We start from the raw sequence: 21,055 nt of genomic DNA, 5'->3' as shown, positions 1-21,055 counted from the left end.
GGCATGGCTTGCTTTTGTGTGCGCTACCGCCGCTTACAATTTTAAAAAAAAAACAAAAAACCACAAAGGAAAAAGAGAGAGAGAGAGAGAGAGAGAGAGAGAGAGAGAGAGAGATCGTCTCATTAACAAAACAATGGTAAGAGACTGCTATTTGTTGTTACTTACACTGCTGCTTTCTTTGATAATGATCAACAATAACCAAATAATAGAATGCGTATGATAGAAGATGCTCTGAACGAGAGTTTAGCGAAAATTTTTCTCCGTTTGAAAATCTTTGCAGACGCCTCTTTAGTACATTACATTCTGCACAGAAATTAGAGTCATCTTAGATTTAAAAATCTAGTCAATTACCGTGCTTCAATTCTGACTGTCTCACTATTAGGCACAAGAATAATACGAATATAAACATGACATGATATGTATATTCTTCCGCATTTGCTGTTGTCTCACTCTAGTTTCGTAGTTTATTAGGCAGACAGGTTTTTAATGAGATAGCAGCAAACACGAAAGAATACATGGCAAAATGTTTATATTAGTATTATTCTTATTGTGAAGAGAATATTGCATGTGATTCACATTTCGTCAGGTTCCTATTAGCAACCATCTCTTCTCACAGGTAAGAAAAAATTCGGAACTTAGAGTTGGCCATATTGACAAACATCCCAAACAGTCTTTCCAGTCTGATATTCATAGAACATTGAAATGCTGCTAAATTCGAAAATGAACAATACTTAATTTGTATTTACTTTGTTGGATAATGTATGAAAATGCAGTGGTCAAAACTCGGGGCAGAGAAAAAAGCTCGTCTTCCACCTCTCTCTCTCTCTCTCTCTCTCTCTCTTTCTTTTTTTTACTGACGCAGAGGTTTTGGCGCCAGTATTTATCTTTGTGCCTGCAAAGCATGCCTGTGTAGCACTACATATATTCGACGGCAGAAGTTAGTTGTGGCAGCTCCTACCAACATTTTTCAGAACTTCCGCTTACTTTGCACTCGATTCTAAGCCGCAGGCGGTTTTTTGGATTACAAAAACCAGAAAAAAAGTGTGGCTTAGATTCGAGTAAATATGGTATCTTAATTAGAAGCTGAATATTGTATCTCAGTTTGCAAATGTGCATTTCCTCTCTCCTTCATGCATGAACACACACACACACACACACACACACACACACACACACACAGCATGCAAATAATTTTTCTGATCTTCTGACATTGAAATCTATCGTAGGAGAATTATAATGTGTGTGTGTGTGTGTGTGTGTGTGTGTGTGTGTGTGATTTTTGAGCGTATGAGATCAATAGCATATTGTGCAGATCAGCGTGAACATTTCACTGTTTTTGAAATCTCCACCAATGATTTTCCTTGCTCATGCAAAAGCTTTATCTGCACTCATTTTTCTAAACTGAGTTTATTTCTTTTAGACATAATGCAGAAGTATCACCATTTTCACAAATCTAAGCAGGAAAAGAGCATTAGGTTAGTGATATGTGTACACAATAAGCAAATGTAGCGAACTGGTTAGTACACAGAAAAACATTCAAATAACAAATTTTATTACACCAGAGGTTTCATTGGTAGCTTTGAGGTGGATCACCATTTTTGGCCTTTTTCGATGCTGACAAACTACTTTTTAAACCAAAGGGTGTATTTACTGTTATGTACATTGCACACATGCAAAATTTCTAGGGTGCTCAATACTTTTGACCAAGGGTGTGTGAGCCATGCTTGTGTAGATATGCTGTATAGATGAATATCATACACAGACCACACAGCTTCACCAATAGTTTGTTGGAGCAATGCCCTGATGTGGCCTTGTCAACATCATCGGGTAAACATCAGCCGCTGCCGGCTCAGTTTAACAGCATGCAACCCAGTATGCTGTAATAAACAGTCCAAAAGCCACAAATGGAGTGGGCATGTGAACTGCACCATTGGTAGGATGAATGCAGTGGTTTTGGAAGACTACCACTTCCAGCCAGTGGTGGTTTCATACATGCTAAACCTCAGGGAGCTCACAACTCTGTTGGGACTACATGTTTGGCTACCATGGGTCCCCTGCTTTCGTGGCACTACGTCCCTTTCCATGCTGCAGGCCTATACTTTCACTACCCTTTCTTCCTCTGCCTTTCCGTCAGATGGCCTTCCTGGTGGAGACCCCACTTGGAGCCAGTACATGATTTAGGACACTAGTTTTCCATTTCACTTCCAGCACTCTGCACACCTTTTCACTAATATATACACGGTCCTCATTGTTGGGTTTAACCTGCCGCCACTTTTCCAAATTATTCAGAAGTGCGGATCATGCAGGGAAGGTCGCCCAGTGTGGTGTATGTTTCAGCTTGGTGCCTTTTCCACCTTACAAGGGAGACTCCCATCACACTTCCCTCAGATTTAGTGGCACAATGGCCCAGTGGATAGCCCATCAAAAACTGAACACAGATCAAGCATGAAAACAAGAAGAATGTGTACTGAACTGTGAAAAAAAGACACAAAATAGAAACAGTGAATGGTTCAAGTTTAAGATGCACAACATTGAGCAAGAACCACGGCATCGTGTTTGTGTAGTCACAGTGTTGAACATCAATGTGGGAGATCCATGTTCAAACCTTCCTCGTGCCCCATTTCTTTCTTCCACAAAATTGTATTCCATCTGTAGTCTTGGCAGTTGTCCTACTATACATTGTTACAATATGAGTCATGTGGTAAGAATATATTACCATCGCAAGTAAATGTGATGAATAGTGAGAGCAGGCAATATGCCTCATAGACCCATCACAGAAATGAAAACAACAAATAAATGGGTGTGAACTGTGTTGCAACAAAGGGAATTCAAGTCAGAACTTCCAAAATGGAAAGCAAGAGGTGTAATACAGTAGTGTCTCGATTATCCAACCTAAACCAGCCGCGGCAAGGTCGGATATGCGGGAAGGTCGGATAACACAGAAAATAATACAAAAAAACACAAAAATTAAACTAAAATAGGCCAGATGAGTTAAACATTTAATACAATACAAATCAAATTAGACTGAATAGATGTTTACTGTGTGAAGAAGTTAGTAATTGTCTTTTGTTTGCCTGCTGTTTGCCGTTTTTTTTTGCCGCTAAATCACGTAGTCTCTTAAGAAGTGAAACCTCGGTAGACGATGTTTCCTCCAATTGCTCTACATATTTTAAAGCAGTTTCTAAGGCCTTGTGTCCTTCGTTGTGAGAAATCTTGGGTGCACTTTCCTCCACTACATCCGCTTCTTCATCTTCTTCTTTTTCGTTTATCATGTTGACTGTTTCTTCATCTGTCACTTCAAATTCTTCATCTTGGACAATCCATTCATTTATGTCATCTTCTGTGGCATCAGCACAGCTTCAGAATTTGCTGAAAGCTTTTCACCACAGACATTAAGTTACCGAATTACGTATCGAGCCAGCCTACACTAGTAGTGAAATCAGGTTCACCTTCGTTTAGTTAGTCACGAAACTTCAAGGCTTTGTCCTGCAAAATAGGTCCAGACATGGGTACACATTTATCTCTATGTTGAGTAAACCATAGGAACAAAGCTTCACTTACTTTTTCATAATCACATTTTTTCATGCTTTTTTGATCTTCCAAAACAGCCGAGGTTGCTCGCTGTGAACGCCACTTCACAATCTCATTGCAGTTCCGTTTCCAGTCTCCAACTGTTGTTTTCCGACTTTATAATCTTGCGCCACTTTTAATAAAGTTTCACCATTGTCTATTCTTTTTAAAGCTTTAAGTTTTTCTTCCATTGAAATGGCTACCTTTTTCCACTTTGAAGCCATCACCACAAATTTTTAAAATAAACAAAGTGCAACACGTTCACTCCACTACAGATCTAAGTTAGCAGTAAGGAGTAGCAGACGGCGGCAATGAATTGAGTATCAACAAACAACACGTTAGTCACTGGCCTGTCGTCGGCTGGTGCATGGCCGGTGCCGTGAAAGTGTCAGATAACACAGAAGGTCGGATAACCAAAGATTGGATAATCGAGACTCTACTGTATGTGGTACTTCTGTAGAAACAAATAGGAGGTACCTACATCCAGAGGTCCCTATGTTATATGTTCTTCTTGTGAACGGATGTTACACCACAATGTAGACACAAATTTGAAAACAGAAAACCGACACATTAATGACCAGACGGACAGTTCATAATTTTTCGGAAGGGGGGGGGGGGAGGGGGGGGGGCATGAGGGAGATTTGAACCCACATCTCCCCTTCACTGTCCAACACCATGACCATGACATCATGGTCATTCTAAGTTGCTTGATGGAGGTGTTGATCTTGGATTGTTCACTGTTTCTATTTTGTTTCTTTTTTTTGCAGGGTATCTGAGCTGAGTGGCAATTTCGAGGGGAGGGGGCAAATTCATATTCTTGAGGGGGAAAAAACCTTGTTTCACAAAGCACCTCGCATTCAGCGCACGTCGGTCTTCAGTCATATGATTTTGAAACACCCCCCTGCTGGTTTTTGGACATTTTTGAAAACATTCTAAGTTGATCTCTGAATGAATTATAAGTTGATTTCTGAATGCGGGCATAGTGTACATCTCTACCAGGGGAATCCTCATTGCATCTAGAAATGAGCTTTTCTGCAGACAAAGTTGGACGGGGCTATACGAGCTGAGCCAAATAAAGGCGAACCGGTGAATGCCAACTGATGCTTTAGTTTATGTGGTTGATTTGGTTTACAAATGTTCAGCATTGTCATAATTACTAGCGAAATCCATAGTTTCAGACTACCAGAGTGGAAATAGACAACTAACAGGTAAAAAAGATTATGTATTATCTTCTCGAGGTATCCAAGAAAGTGACGTTCTGACAGAAAATTTTTGGCCAGATCGCTACACTAGACAGGGCCAGTTGTAGTCCCTGGCTAGCAGCCGCTTAAGTTCCATTCTGGGAGCAGCGCGGAAAACACATTGTATGAATACGTAATAATGCCTAACTGGAGAATAATCGCTGGATAACTAAACCGGTGATTGTGGCAGGGCTAGTAAAGGTAACTGGAGAATGAGTTTTGACAGTGGTAGGAATAGTTACAGAATTAGTGATGACAAGATTGTTAGAATGAGGAAGGAGAAGAAACGGGGACATCACACAAATTATACAAGAATATGACAGTTCCAAATTTATACAAAAATTTCGTTCTACCACTTTTTGGTTTCGTGCACGAGATACTGGAGTGTATGAATGAAATGCGAAACTATTTCCTAACACAGATTTTTGATTGTAGTAGGCCAAATAGGTATTTCGTATTGCTACTTCGTGAATTATATTGTTGTACTATAAAAATGATCATTATTGCCAAAACAGTCTTGCTTATTTGGTGTGTGTTACAATTGCTGCAATATTAGAAAGGCCTATTTCGTTTTGTTCAGCACACAGTGACAAAATAGACGTAATCAGATCGAGAAACCACACCAGTCTTGGGTATTATTTGCATTGACAGCTTTTTCACTATTAGACGACATTCCGATTTTTCATGTACCAAAATGTTTGAAGAACTTTGATGAGGTAATAGTTCTTTTGCTGAAAGGAAAGCATGCCATGCAGACCTGTAGCAAGATTAGAGATAAAAATCGCTAGGACCAAAGGACTGAAGAAATGTGTACTGCTGTGCCTGTCTCTTATTTTTATTGGTTTTAGGTATCCTATATTTAATTTTATGTCACACTGAAAGCAGGTTATTAGCTAATAGGCAATAAGGAGTCCAGATTTTCTGAAGAGTTCTTGTTCTCCTGTTACAAATAATCCCATCCAGTATTAATACGTCAAAGATACGCCTCAGTTGCGAAGAGTTACTGGTCTTTACTCAGGTTTCAGCTAGAGTAATCTAGCCTTCTTCAGAAGCATAAAATAAACTAATACATGCCAGAATAAGACACGGTCAAACATAAAAATCTGAAGTCCCGTGGTACCATGTCAAGCTATGTTTCTTAGCTGAGGAACAACCTCGGCCCCACTTCATGGAAAGCGGTCAGTTAGCCGTGGATGCAGCATTGGAACTAACTGTGGCACCACGGATATGTACTGTGCAAGACGGCAGATCACGTGCATGTGTGCACATAAAGTCAAAAGTGCCTGCTATTGGCTGTCTGTATGTTATGTACTGGAAAATTACCTATAATGTTAAACCATAAATTTGTGAGAGAACAAGGCGCTATGTCCGTAACGCGAGAACTTCTCAGGGTTAGGAGAAGGTGGAAATAAAATAATTTACATTATACATGTAGTAATATGTCGATTTGTTAACGCGAAATTTGACTAACATTGTGTTATGGCAGTACATTACTACACATTTATGATTGACTGGGTGTGTAAAGTTTAGGTCATCATTTATGACTTTATGCACGGGTGGTTAACATTGTGTTTAGGAAACCTGTAGTAACTTAACCAAACATACACAAACTATAAATATAATGTGTACAACTGTCCACTACATGTAGTCACAAGGGTGACGTGGAATAAAACTCTTAAGGGAAGAGGTTAATTATTAGTTAGTAGTGGGTTCAAGAACCCAATGCATTTAAATAGGTTATGCCACCCTAATTGCCGATATGCACGCTCTAGTGTATCAGATATTACCTATTTAGGGAATTGCCTATAAGGCTATTAACTATTTAGGATGAGGATTATTGTGAGTGCGGTGGAATTCTCACATAGATTACCAAGAAATAAGGATCTAATATTTAAAGTAGAATGTCTCAGGGTGTACCAAGTCACTGCCACCACATTCATATACTGTTGACTGACAAAGGTCAAGCTAATAATATGAACATGAGCTGTATTCTTCCCTTTTGAATGGGAACATAAATTAGGGATATGGTCTAATAGTGAGCAAAGTAAAAATGTCTCACGTAGGTTAATAGCATAATTCAGAACCTAATATTTACATTAGGGTGTGACTGGGTGTACAATGCCCTTGTCATCACACTTACGTGCTATTGACAGACATAGGTCAAGCATTTACAAAATTAGGGTGTGACTGCGCATACAATGGCCCCGTCATCACACTTAGGTACTATTGAACAACATAGGTCAAGCATTTACAAAATATAGTCTGCTACCTAACCTTTGATAGGAATAATATCTCAGAGGTTGCACTGTATACAGCGTGACTACGTGGGTAACGCATTAGTTTTCATTAAAAAAAAAAAAAAAATTCTTTAGAGCAACAAGGTCAACGCCTTCGTAGCAGATAAAGAAATTCCAGCAGTTTCAATTCCAAATTTACAACCAGGACAGTATGCCACTTGTATGGATGGCAATTTTTGGTGGGTTGGTAACGTGAAGTTTCACATGAACATCAAGATGTACTCATCAGCTTTATGCACCCACGCGGTCATGCTTGTTCCTTCCACTGGCCGACTGCTAAAGATACCTGCTAGATTCGTGAGCAACATATCTTCATGACCTTAGAAACCCCATCAACATCATCACCAGGAAGACAACACAGTTATCCACAATCTGTTATTGACAAAATTGTAGAAGTGCTTAACAAAAAATGGAACTGACTCTTTAGTAATGTTGTTCTGCAAATTTGCTGTGTTTTGTACTACACTTGCTTTTATGTCGTGTTAAAGTAATGTTTGAAACTGACTTATACACTCAGATAAAAATAATTAATTATGGGACTTAATGAGCAAAATATTTGACTTTTCACTCTTCTCGAAGTGCTAAAATAATAACTTTTGAAACGTATTCTTACTCGTCAAACTGAAAGATCCAGAAATTAAACAAGTTTTCTTTAAAAGCTTAAAGCGTACTTTTTCCAGCTGTGGCAAGAAAAAGAGGATTGAAGAAGATACAGTTGTGATATTGCCCCCCAAAAATATCCTAAAATTTGCAAGTAGAAAATTTTGGCCAACTTTGCAGATGCATATCTTTTCATCTGGGCATCCAGTGCTAATTAAATTTGATTGATATACAGACATGATAGGTAGGAATAGCCATCTGAAGTTTTGGCGTGATAGGCTCACACAAAAAGTAGCAGTGGTTGGTCAAACCATGGCTCTCAGAACAGCGCAATGAATTTTTTAGCTACTTTAGGTATGGCTAAATCCCTAATTTTTGCCATGGTGTGATTCAGCATAAAAAGTTGTCTATGTATATTAAAGTAAATGACCAAATGTTTGCTAGAACTTTTAAAAAAGCCTAGCAAAGTTGACACATTTGTATCTTCGTACATGATGAGGAGGTGAGTAGCCTCTCTTTAAAATCCTCTAAGAATTCAACCACTGAAGATACTGAACTGAAATTTGGTATATAACCATCAAAGGCCATGTAAACCCTTCACACCAAATTTCATTAGATTTGGAGATGGTTGAGTGGGGACCCCTGGTCCTGTTGATGTGGAATGACCCACGTACAAAAACAGTGTAGCCAATTACGGAACCCACGGCACAATTGGAGTATCAGAGGTCACCAGCAATGTGGTGGAAATGTCAGTAGAGGTGGTTTTTATCAACGGTAAGGTAATAGGGATAATGGTAGAGGTAGTCGAGGGAATGGGAATGGTCTGTTAAAAGTAGAAAGAAGCCACAGGGCAACTGACAAGAGTTCCCAGTAGTAATATGTTCTGTCAGAACGAATGTAGAGGCTGTATGTGCCACACTGGGTGTTGTGGATGGAAGAGAGTATAAAGTATTGTTGGACACAGGAGCATACGTGTCAGTAGCCTCGAGAGAATTAGTGGGTAGGAGGCAGTGGAATCCACCACCCTATGATGTATGTGGGGTAGGGGATAAAGACATATGACCATTGGGGTCAGCAGTGGTGAGATTTTCAGTTGGGACACCCAAGTTTAGGCAGTGTCTCATGTAAGCAAGGGGTACAGCTCAAGCCTAGGTTTAGATTTTCTGCATCAACGTCATGCCATAATTGATCTTCAATGATGTTTAATGGAACTGAGAGGGAAGACATTCCAGCTAGGAGAAACTGTTGTCGGTGTTAATCTGCCATGAGGAGTGTTGAGTATAAAAGACAGTCCAGTTAAACTGCAAGCAATAGCCTTAAGGCCTGATTCGTGTGCTTGTATGTAGAAAGGCACTGGAAAATAGCTATGGGTGAATGAGGAACTGAACTTAGCAGTAGGTGTGATATGTGTTATAGAACTGTTGCAGGGTAGTGAAGTATTAGACACAGCATGTTGTTTTGTTGTATTGTACACATTCAGGAAAGGGATGGAGGAAAAGTGGTATCTGTCAGTGTGGATAATTTTGGTGCTGAAGATGTAATGTTGTTGAAGAGAACGTTATTAGCTGTGCTAGAGATTCCAGATGAGGGAGATTGCCACACAGGAGGTGTGACCTATAATGAGGCACAGGATGCTGCTAGGACTGCATTTCGTGAGAAGTTGAAGCATTTGGAAGGAACAGAAAGAGCACAGTTGAACGACCTGTTGCTGGACTCCTGGATCTTTTTTTTTTCTGAGAGGCCTATTGCCTGCCATGCCAGTAACACAACACAGGATTCGAACAGGAAATGAAGCACCAGTATACCAAAGACCATATAGAACACCATAGTCATTGCAAGCAGTTGTAGAAGAGTTCTTAGCCCAACAGTTAGCTGATGATAGAATAATAGAAGAAAATAATAGTGTCTGAGGGGGAGGATTGTAATTGTACCTACCCAATTATCGCTATTTGAATAGCAAGACTGCAAAATATGCATTTCCTATTCCAAACATCATGGAGATCATAGATAACTTCGGCAAAAGCAAATTCCCCCTGTGGGTCCAGGAGTTAGAATAGGCTTGAGGTATCCCCGCCTGTTGTAAGAGGTGACTAAAAGGAGTCTCACACTTTTTGGACCTATAAGTTCAGGTCCCATTTTATGGTTTGACCTGCCACTTCCCTAATTCTACAGAAGTGTGGGCCATATGGGGAAGGACGCCTTAACGTTGTGCATGAGCTATCCCTAGTGCATTTAGATTCGATCTCTTGAACCTCTTGTCATGGCTTTGCATCTCCACCTGCAATTCAACTATTTGGGCAAGGACACTTTCCAGGGTATGTCACCTTCTTCCATTGTCTCCTGTCCTCTTTCACCCCCATAACAATATTGGATTTCTCTCTTGCCCAATATCCAGCATGGTAGTCAGTCCGTTGTGGTGGGGCCATCATGTACCCATTTGGTGGTAGCCCCCCTGACAACACAGGGATCGCACTGCTGATACCTGAACTGTAAACTCCCCACATATGCCAAGGAGTAGATGCCTGTCTTCCCGGGGCATCAGGACTCCTGGCAACGGCCATCATGCCAGGTGGCCTTGGCTGTGACTGGGTGGCACACATGGGGAGAGCCTCTGATCGGAGTGGGTGGCATCAGGGCAGATGACCCACAATGAAGCAGACTAAGTCAACTCTTGCTGGTGACCGTACTGCACCAGCAGTCTCTAAGAAGGGCAAGATCAAGTACGATGCTGACAGATATGACTCTAAATCGTGTCCCTCCCTCACTACACCATGAGAGGAATGTAGGGCTACAGAAAGAAGAGAGCCATATTCGCCTCAGTATTTAGTCTGTAGCAGAATGGATGGGGACTCCTTTCTACCTACGAAGCCTCAGTTTTTTGTTGAACATCTTGAGGATAAGTTTGGGAAAGTGACAGCGCTGTCCAAGATGAGAAGCGGTGCAGTCTTCATTCAGACAGCATCCTCAGCCCAATCCCGGGCATTAGTCGCTTGTGATCGGCTGGATGGCACCCTTCCCTAGAGCACCTAATAGCTTTTAAACAGCTCTGTGCCCGTGTTCACCAGCTTATAAAAAGATGGAAACAGGAATGTTGGGAGAGGTACATCTCGACCATTGGGTGCCATACGTCACCTTCCCAAGTCTGGGCGAAGTTCAGACGTGTTTTTGGGTACCAGACCCTGACAGGTGTCACTGGCATTAACATCAATGGTGTTTTGTCTACCAATGCAAACACAGTTGCCAAGCACTTTGATGAGCACTGTGCTTGAGCCTCCACATCAGAGAATTATCCCCCAGCATTTTGCACCCTCAAATGGCAGATGGAGAGGAAAGCCATCTCATTCACTGAACGTCACAGTGAGCCCTTTAATGTTCCATTTACAGAGTGGGAGCTCCTCAGTGTCCTTGCACATTGCCCTGACACAGCTTCTGGGCCAGATCAGATCCACAGTCAGATGATTAAACATCTCTCGTCCAACTACAAGCAATGTCTCCTCATCATCTTCAAGTGGATCTGGTGCAATTGCATCTTTCCATCACAATGGCGAGAGAGCACTATCATGCCAGTGCTCAAACCCGGCAAATACCCACTTGATGCAGATGGCTATCTGCCCATTAGCCTCACCAACATTTTTTGTAACCTGTTAGAATGTATGGTAAGTCGGCGGTTGTGTTGCGTCCTGGAGTCACGTGGCCTACTGGCTCCAGGCCAGGACGGTTTCCGCCAGGGTCGCTCTATCACTGATAATCTAGTTTCCCATGAGTTTGCCATCAGAACAGCCTTTTCCAGATGCCAGCACCTGCTTGTCATCTTTTTTGGTTTGCAAAAAGCTTGTGTCACGACCTGGTGACATCATACCCTTGCCACATTTTATGGATGGGGTCTCCAGGTCCCGTTCCCAATTTTTATCCATAATTTCCTATCGCTCCTTACTTTCTGTGTCCATATTGATGCCTCCCATAGATCCCCCCCATATCCAGAAGAATGGGTCCCGCAGGGCTCTATACTGAGTGTATCTCTATTTTTAGTGGCCATTAATGGTGTAAGAGCAGCTGTGCGGAAGTGCTGGTAGCACGTCAATGCTCTCCGCTGCCTGAGCAACACCAACTGGGGTGCAGATCGCTCTATGCTGCTGCAGCTCTACAGAGCCCTTGTTCAATCCTGCCATGACTATGGCAGTCTGGTTTATGGTTTGCTGGCACCCTCAGTGTTGTGTTTATTTGAGCCAGTGCACCAGTGTGGTGTTCGACTGTCAGTGAGAGCTTTTAGGACGAGTCCGGTGACGAGCATCGTGGTGGAGGCTGGAGTCCCACCATTGAAGGTCAGGTGTGCATAATTGCTCGCCAGTTACATTGCACACATTCGTAGTTCTCCTGAGCATCCAGATTACTGTTTCCTTTTCCCACCCATGGCGGTTCATCTCCCCCATCGGAGGCCCAGGTCAGAGCTTATGATTGCAGTTCGCATCTGATCTCTTCTGTCTGAAGTGGAGTCCTTGCCTTTACTAACTATACTTGAGGTCCATTCACATGTACCTCCATGGTGTACACCTAGGCCGAAGCTTCTCCTCGACCTTTCACATGGTCCTAAAGACTCATTTAACCCCACGGCTTTCTGCTGTCACTGCCTCTCGATTCTTGACATGTACTAGGACCATGAAGTGGTTTACACCTGCGGCTTGATGGCTGATGGTCATTTGGCTTCACATTTGTTCATGGAGGACATATTGAACAACACTCCTTGCCAAATGGCTGCAGTGTTTTCACTGCAGAGCTGGCAGCCGTTTCCCATGCTCTTGAACAAATCCACTCGTGCCCTGGTGAGTTGTTTCTTCTCTGTACTGACTCCTTGAGCAACCTACAAGCTATCGACCAGTGCTGCCCTTCCCATCCTTAGGTAGCCACCATCCAGGAGTCCATCTATTCCCTGGAATGGTCTAATCATTCCGTGGTGTTTGTGTGGACCCCAGGCCACATCGGAATCCCAGGAAATGAACTTGCTGACAGGCTGGCCAAACAGGCTACACAGAAACCGCTTGTGGAGATTGGAATCCCCGTAACTGACATGTGATCATTATTATGCTGCAAGGTTTTTCAGCTTTGGGAGACGGAATGGCATACTCTTGGTACACACAACAAACTGCGTGCCATTATGGAGACTATGAATGTGTGGAAGTCCTCCATGCAGGCCTCTCGCAGGGACTCTATGGTTCTCTGCCGGCTCTGCATTGGCCATTCGTGGCTAACACATGGCCACTTCCTCTGTCGTGAGAACCCTCCTCGGTGTCACTGTGGCTCGCATAAGACTGTTGTCCACATCTTGCTGGACTGCCTACTTTTAGCCCCACTGCGGCAGACTTTTAACCTTACCAACACCCTACCTTCGGTGTTGGGCGACAATGCCTCAACAGCAGATTTAGTTTTATGTTGTATTCGTGAGGTGGATTTTTATCATACCATCTAATGGTGGACATTTTGCCTTCTCTCCGAGGTCGCCACCCTCCCTCCATTTTAACTCTGTCGCACTTCCTTTGAATTATTTGTCTTGGTGGTTGTCTTTTCCCTACATGTGTTCATCTCGCCTTGTCTTTTTGGGGTGGACATTTTAATGTGTTGCAGAGTGGCTGGCACATCCTTTTTTATTATTGAGATCAGACCATCTTCTCTATGGTTTTAATACCCTCTTCTACTTTTCCTTGTGGTGTATGTTTTCCCTGTTTCTTGTTCATTCCATTCATTTTCTTTTTACGTGTATTTCCCCATTCCTTTACTCTCTCAAACGTAATTTGGGTGTTTTTGTACCTTGAGCGTTGCTTGTGTCCAGAAAAAAGGACTAATGACCCTGTAGTTCGGTCCCTTTATACACCAAGCCAACCAGCAAAAAGCAAATATTTCTCAATGTTGGACTGAAAGAGCAGATACCATTAGTTAGAAGTGGCTCCTGACGGTAGACAAAACAACTTTTTTAGCAAAGGGGGACACTACCAGTGTACGAGGATGCCATTTGAGTTGAAAAATGTGTCAGTGACATTCCAATGGTTTCTGGACGAAGTACTGAAACTACGCCAGTGGTTAGTATATCTTGATTACATGATTATCCATTCAAAGGATGTGCAGGTACATAGACAATGTCTCAAAGAAGTATTCAGCAGATTACGAGCAGCATGTCTCTCGCTCAGTGCCAAAAACTTATCACTTTGTGCTGAAGAAAGTTAACTATTTAGGCCATGTCATAAGTAAGAATTATTTAACAACTGTTCTGGGGTTGTGCAAGCAGTGGAAGATTTTCCAGTACCACAAACTACTAGGGAGTAACAATCTTTCCTTGGTTTCACAAATTATTGTAGGAGGTTTGTAAAGGGATTTGCAGATTTGCAATACCTCCTACACAATTGTTGAAGAAAAGGATTAAGTTTGTGTGGTTGCAGGAATGTCAGAGAGCATTTGACAAGTTAAAGAAAGTGTTACCATCCAGTCCAGTTCTGGTGTTTCCAGACTTTCAGAAAGAATTTGTATTGTCAAGTGGTGCATCAAACCATGTCCTTAGCTGTGTTTAGAGCCTGTAGATTGGTGGTCAAGAACATCCTGTTGCCTTTGCATCAAGACAATTGAATGCTGCAGAAAGAAATTACTCTGCAATGGAAAGAGAGAGAGATGTATAGTCTAGTATACGGGATAACATACTTTCAATGTTATTTGTATGGGAGGAAGTCCAAGGTGATAACAGACCATACAGCTTTAAAGTGGTTACTAGGATTGAAGGACCCTTCTAGTAAATTAACTAGATGGGCAGTGGGGCTCAGTGAATTTGAGTACATAGTAGAACACAAGACAGGAAGGAATCATGGAAACGTGATGGGCTAAACAGAAAGATAGCTGCAATACAAACACTGGGTCACTATCGTGCAGAACAGCAGGGCCACAGAACACCAATAAAGAATTTAGTCCACATGAAGATTACTGTGCAGAGATACCAAATCAGGGCCACGAGCGGTGGTCCATATATGTCGAAGGAGAAGATGAAGGTTTTAAAATGGTACCAGTGCCTGCCCCAAGTAATTGAAACTATCCAGAATGAGATTTTCACTCTGCAGCGAAGTGTGCGCTGATGTGAAACTTCCTGGAAGATTAAAAGTGTGTGCCGGACCGAGACTCGAACTCGGGACCTTTGCCTTTCGCGGGCAAGTGCTCTACCGTCTGAGCTGCCCAAGCACGACTCACGCCCCGTCCTCACAGCAATATCCTTTCTTTCAGGAGTGCTAGTTCTGCAAGGTTCGCAGGAGAGCTTCTGTAAAGTTTGGAAGGTAGGAGACGAGGTACTGGCAGAAGTAAAGCTGTGAGGATGGGGCGTGAGTCATGCTTGTGTAGCTCAGACGGTAGAGCACTTGCCCGCGAAAGGCAATGGTCTCGAGTTCGAGTCTCGGTCTGGCACACAGTTTTAATCTGCCAGGAAGTTTCAATTGAAACTCGGTCACCAGCAAATGTGGAGCTGCAGTTACCAAGAAGGACAACGACTGTGCGTGTGGGACATCTGCAACCTTTCAGGAATGTGCCAGAGGCAGTTCCATGAGAAGTGCTATTAAAGGCAAGAAAGGATATTAAGAGGAAAAAGTGAAATGATGAGCAATGTTAGAGGGAAGTCGGGATACCTCAGACTCATTATAAGAACAAGAAAGTAGTTATGTGTATCAATATTCTGCAGTTTATTTGTGTGAGTAGTGTAGGACATAATGTTGACAGTCATAGGGGTAGACATATATATGTATTTGTGCTAGTAAAACAATAAGATGATTAATATTCATAGACAGCAGGCTTCTTGGGGGAGGGGAGATGAGTGGATCACTGTCCTCAGGCTGCCAGGTGAAAGAGAAGAAGGATATTAGTTTTGGGAGTACTCTTTGCCAGAGCAGACTAATTGGACTGCAAGTGCCTCACACGGATGGTGGAGTGTTGTTTTCCAGACAGCCAGATGTGGTATTTGCTAGCCATAAATGGTCTTTAAGTTTAGTATGTAATGTGTGGGAGATTCAAAATGAAACAGGAGGCTGGAAGGAGTATTTTCAGGGGTGCAAGAATTGCCAATTAGTAGCGAGAAACAGGTAGAGATCTCAAAGGAATACAGGAACTTTCTCGAGACATCTGCACGATTAAAGGAACAGATGCAAGAGGTGATTGGAGTAGTTATGTGTGAGCTTAGTAGAGTAAAAAGGGCATGTATAGATGCTGTCAATAATATATTGAAGACAATCTTTGAGACAGTAGACACAAGTGACTTTAGCAAGTTGAATGAAACAGCAGAAGCCACAAGAGGGTTAGCAGAAGTGAATGAGGTGACTGTAGACTCACATTCCATGTGAATTATGAACTTTGAGAGTGACGTGCTGAACAACACATGCATGCTATGCCAGCTGACTAAAGAAGTTGTGGTTATGCCAGGACCTATGCTGGTACCCTGAACCTGGATTTGGAGGCAGTGCAAGCATTTATGCAGGTCTTAGATGCAAGGTTAACCTCAACAAGGTTATTGCAGTCGCTAGGAGATAGCATCTGGGACATAAGGCTTGAGATAACAAATTTGAAGGAGGCAATCCATCAGGCACTACATGATTAGTTAAGTTCTGTCTGGCTCTCGCTAAGCAATTTCTGAAGGGACTGAGGACTCAAAGTGCAAGGAGAGTTGCCATTGGAATTACAATTACTAGTGGAACTGAGTAGTCAGGAGTTAACCATTTTACTACCACAGTGCAACAGAGGGAGTAGTAACATTTTACTATTTTAGTGCTGCGAGGCTGTAGTAACAGGTAGTGTGCAATTATACATATCGGTAAAAATAACAGTAGCTGTGAAACACAATGTATTTTGATGTTACACAGTGCACACTTACCTGGTGAAGCGAGCAGCAGTTAGGAATTTTATGCAAGTGAGGGGAAAAAAGTAGTGTTCCTTCTAGCAGAACACAGGGATCAGTGCATGGAGATGAGTGCGGGTGAGCTCCAGAAATGTCATAATGGGGTGGTCACCATACGCTGAACTCATGAGGTTATAGTGAGTAGGGACACATGCATCCTGCAATTATTTAAGGGAAAAATGGGAGAACATCATTGCCCAAAGGAGGTGATTGAACCAAAACCTTATTTTTGGGGAGGAGGTCCCCACTGGGTCTATTCAGTGTACGTGACACTATGGTGGTAGCTGGTTGTCATGAACAAGGGAAACTCACCAGGATAAAATATTTAGTTTTGAGACAGCGTACTGCTAACTAACAGGACTAGGTGAGATGTAGTAGCATTTCATTTACAAGTGACCATCACTGGAGTTACTCTATTTAGTGTGACACAGCCAGAGCTGTACTGGCCAGATGAACCACTGCAGATCTTATTCAAACAGAATCTTACCTTTCTTAACGATACTAGGGAGCCAGGTCTGGACCTCTCCTTAAACTAAATGATAGCAGCCGAAGAAGGGCAGATAATTGTGGAATAAATGCTACAGCATGTGGAGCAGTATCAGAATAGGAGAAGTCAAGTAACAATGACTTAAAGTGTCACAATTCCTAGCACATGGTGATTCTTAAAATAGTGACTTATTTGATGTAGTACTAATGTATTAGTTTGGAATAGATAAGTTGTGGTAACTATACACATAAAGAGTATAGTTGTAATCAAAGTAGAGTACTTGGGTGAAGTAAGACCAGTGGGACCAGATCTTCTCCGAGTAGGAAGGCAGTGTAATGGCAGTACCCAGTATTTTTAGGCAAAAGAATTCAATCGTAAGTGACTGAAAGTAGCATGGAGGCCAGTGCGGAGTATTGCAGTAATAGCGCTGGCTGTCAGCCGTGCTACATCGACATGTTGGGCACAGTAACAGATTGGAATTTTTCTTGAACTGTTCCGATTGTAATAATATCTCATCCAACCTCAGTCTTTTATGCTGTTTTAAACTAATGAATATCATGAAGAAAATTTCCTCAGAAAAGCCACATCTATCTGTGCAGTTTGGCAAAGAAAAAAGTAGCAATGCACATCTATGATTAGAAATAAAATATTTAAAAAAATAGTTTCAGGATATTAGCTTCTCCTGTAACGCATAACATACATAATGTATAGTATTGTTTTTCATGTTTGACTCATTTTATCTCTGTCTAGGTTAAAGATTTTGGGCAGATGCGTGCCATCAGTCCAACCATAATGCAAGTTGCACAACCAGAATCATATGGAGGTAAGATTATACTTGTTCCAAACCATATTAATATTTGAATAATGAAGTACAATTGTAAATAACGGTAGACAATTTATTTTACTTTCGTCCCTTGACCATTGTCTTATAGTAATACTGAAAACAAACAAAAAATGTCACAAATAGACTGTGATTATGACACTTATGAGACATGCCAATCACAATTTACCTACTTACAGAAATTTAGAGGGATAAATAGTATTCACTACACATTGTTTTACAATCACTTATATGATGATGTAGTTGCAAATTTTTGTGCTGTTTTAGAAGGGAGTGCCATGAACAACACACTAAAGATCTCAACTGGTGGGATGTGAGTGTGTGGGGTGGGAATTAAAGGTCACATTTTTATATTTTTTTCGAATGACATGAAAAATGTGGCTTCTAGCAAAAATGATTCCCAGTACAAAATTAAGCTACAATAAATTCCTATAAAAAAGGCCCTATTCATTTTTTGCTATGGGACTAATAGTTTGTGCATTGCAGGAGATGGAAAATCACAGATTATTAAAATGAAATCAAACAACCGAAACTCCAGTATTCAGTGGAACAATATTAGAGAAGGAAAGTTGCTACTTACCATATACTGGAGATGCTGAGTCATGATAGGCACAACAAAAAGATTCACATAGTTATAGCTTTCAACCATTAAGGCCTTTGTCAGCAAATGACACACACACACACACACACACAAATGCAACTTGCACACACGTCTGCAGTCTCAGATAACTGTAACCACACTGTGAGCAGCAGCACCAGTGCATGATGGGAGTGGTGACTGGGTGGGGGTAAGGAGGAGGCTGGGTTGGGGAGGAGGGGAGGAATAGTATGGTGCGGGTGGTGGACAGAGAAAGTGCTGCAGTTTAGACGGACATTGAGGATGGAGGGATGGCTAAGTAGCGGAAAGGAGAGAAATAAAAACAAAGTAAAAGACTGTGTGTGGTGGTGAAATGACGGTTGCTGGAATGGGTACAGGGAGAGGGTTAGATGGGTGAGGACAGTGACTAACAACAGTTGAGGGCAGGAGGGTTATGGGAACGTAGGATTATTGTAGGGAAAGTTCCCACTTGCGCAATTCGGAAAATTTGGGTGTTGGTGAGAAGGATCCATAAGGCACAGGCTGTAAAGCAGTCATTGAGATGAGGGCTATCATGTTTGGCAGCTTGTTCACGAACAGGGTGGCCCAATTGTTTTTTGGCCACTGTTTGTCGGTAGCCATTCATGCTGACAGACAGCTTGTTGATAGGATGCAGCACAGTGGTTGCAGCTTAGCTTGTAAATCATACGACTGGTTTCACAGGTAGCCCTGCCTTTGATGGGATAGGTGATGTCAGTGACCGGACTGGGGTAGGTGGTGATAGAGGGATGTATGGGACAGGTCTTGCATCTAGATGGCCCATGAATAGGTTGGCATAGGATGGTGCCATGTGCACCAACACCTTCAACCTATTACCCGGAACCTATACTCATATATAAAAGATACCAACCATTTCCTCCACCGACTCTCCACAGTTCCTGTCCCATTACCACACAGTGCCCTGCTCGTCACTATTGATGCCACCTCCCTGTACACTACATTCCTAATGCCCATGGGCTTACTGCTATTGAACACTACCTTTCCAGACGCCCTATGGATTCCAAACCAACAACCTCCTTCCTACTCACCAGGACCAACTATATCCTCATCCACAATTACTTCTCCTTTGAAGGCATTACCTACAAAGAAATCTGGGGTACAGCTATGGGCACCCACATGGCACCATCCTATGCCAACCTATTCATGGGCCGTTTAGAGGAGTCTTTCCTAAACACCCAGAATCCTAAATCCGTCACCTGGTTCAGATTCATTGATGACATCTTTGCTATGTGGATTGAAGGTGAGGACATCCTATCCCCATTCCTCCAGAACCTCAACAACTTCTCCCCCATTTGCTTCACCTGGTCCTACTCAATCCAACAAGCCATCTTCCTAGATGTTGACCTCCACCTCAGAGATGGCTACATCAGTACCTCCATCCATATCAAACCTACTAACCACCAGCAATACCTCCACTTCGACAGCTGCCACCCATTCAATACCAATAAGTCTCTTCCATACAGCCCAGCCACCCGTGGTCGTTGCATCTGCAGTGACGAGCAGTCCCTCTCAAAATATACCAAGGGTCTCGCTGAAGCCTTCACTAACTGTAATTATCCTCTCAACCTTGAACAAATTCCCCATGCCTTATCTTTCCAGTCTCATGCCACCTCCCAAAGTCCCAGAGTGCGGCCACAGAGGAACATTCTCCTCTTAACTCGGTACCATCCAGGACTGGAGCAGCTGAATTAGATTCTCTGCCAGGGTGTCGATTACCTCTCATTGTGCCCTGAAATGAGAAATGTCCTGCCCACTATCCTTCCCACCCCTCCTACAATGGTATTCCGCCGTCCACCAAACCTACACAATATACTCGTCCATCCTTACACAACCCCTGCTCCCAATCCCTTACCTCATGGCTCATACCCCTGTAATATATCTAGATGCAAGACCTGTCCCATACATCATCCTACCACCACCTACTCCAGTCTGGTCCCTAACGTCAACTATCCCATCAAAGGCAGGGCTACCTGTGACACCAGTCATGTGATTTACAAGCTAAGCTGCAACCATTGTGCTGCATTCTATGTAGGCATGACGACCACAAGCTGTCTGTCAGCATGAATGGCCACCGACAAACTGTGGCCAGAAAACAAGTGGGCCACCCTGTTGCTGAACACGCTGCCAAACATGATATCCCTCATCTCAATGACTGCTTCACAGCCTGTTCCATATGGATCCTTCCCACCAACACCAGCTTTTCTGAATTGCATAGGTGGGAACTTTCCCTGCAATACATGCTATGTTCCCGTAACCCTCCTGGCCTCAACTTTCGTTAGTCACTGTTTTTACCCATCCAGCACTCTCCCTGTTCCCATAACAGCACTACACAACCATCATTTCACCGCCACACCCAGTCTTTTACTTTGTTTTTATTTCTCTCCTTTCCACTACTTAGCCCCTCCACCTTCTCTCCTGCCCTCCGTCTAAACTGCAGCACTTTCTCTGTCCACCACCCCCACCATACTGTCATA

General features: G+C 42.5%; 1 protein-coding gene across 2 annotated transcripts in view; it reads left to right on the top strand.

Annotated features, from left to right (window-relative positions):
- Positions 1 to 21,055, top strand: part of LOC126175787 (transcriptional regulator ATRX homolog) — a 483,984-nt gene that overhangs the window by 443,472 nt on the left and 19,457 nt on the right. For both annotated transcript variants that reach the window (XM_049922765.1, XM_049922764.1), the window contains one exon: positions 17,854 to 17,926. In XM_049922765.1, coding sequence (XP_049778722.1) covers positions 17,854 to 17,926 — 73 coding nt within the window. The remainder of the gene's footprint in view (positions 1 to 17,853; positions 17,927 to 21,055) is intronic.

This window comes from Schistocerca cancellata, chromosome 3 (assembly GCF_023864275.1).
Source record: "Schistocerca cancellata isolate TAMUIC-IGC-003103 chromosome 3, iqSchCanc2.1, whole genome shotgun sequence".
Lineage (NCBI taxonomy): Eukaryota > Metazoa > Arthropoda > Insecta > Orthoptera > Acrididae > Schistocerca > Schistocerca cancellata.
Note: the sequence above shows the minus strand (reverse complement) of the source record. Positions and strands in the feature narration are given on the sequence as shown.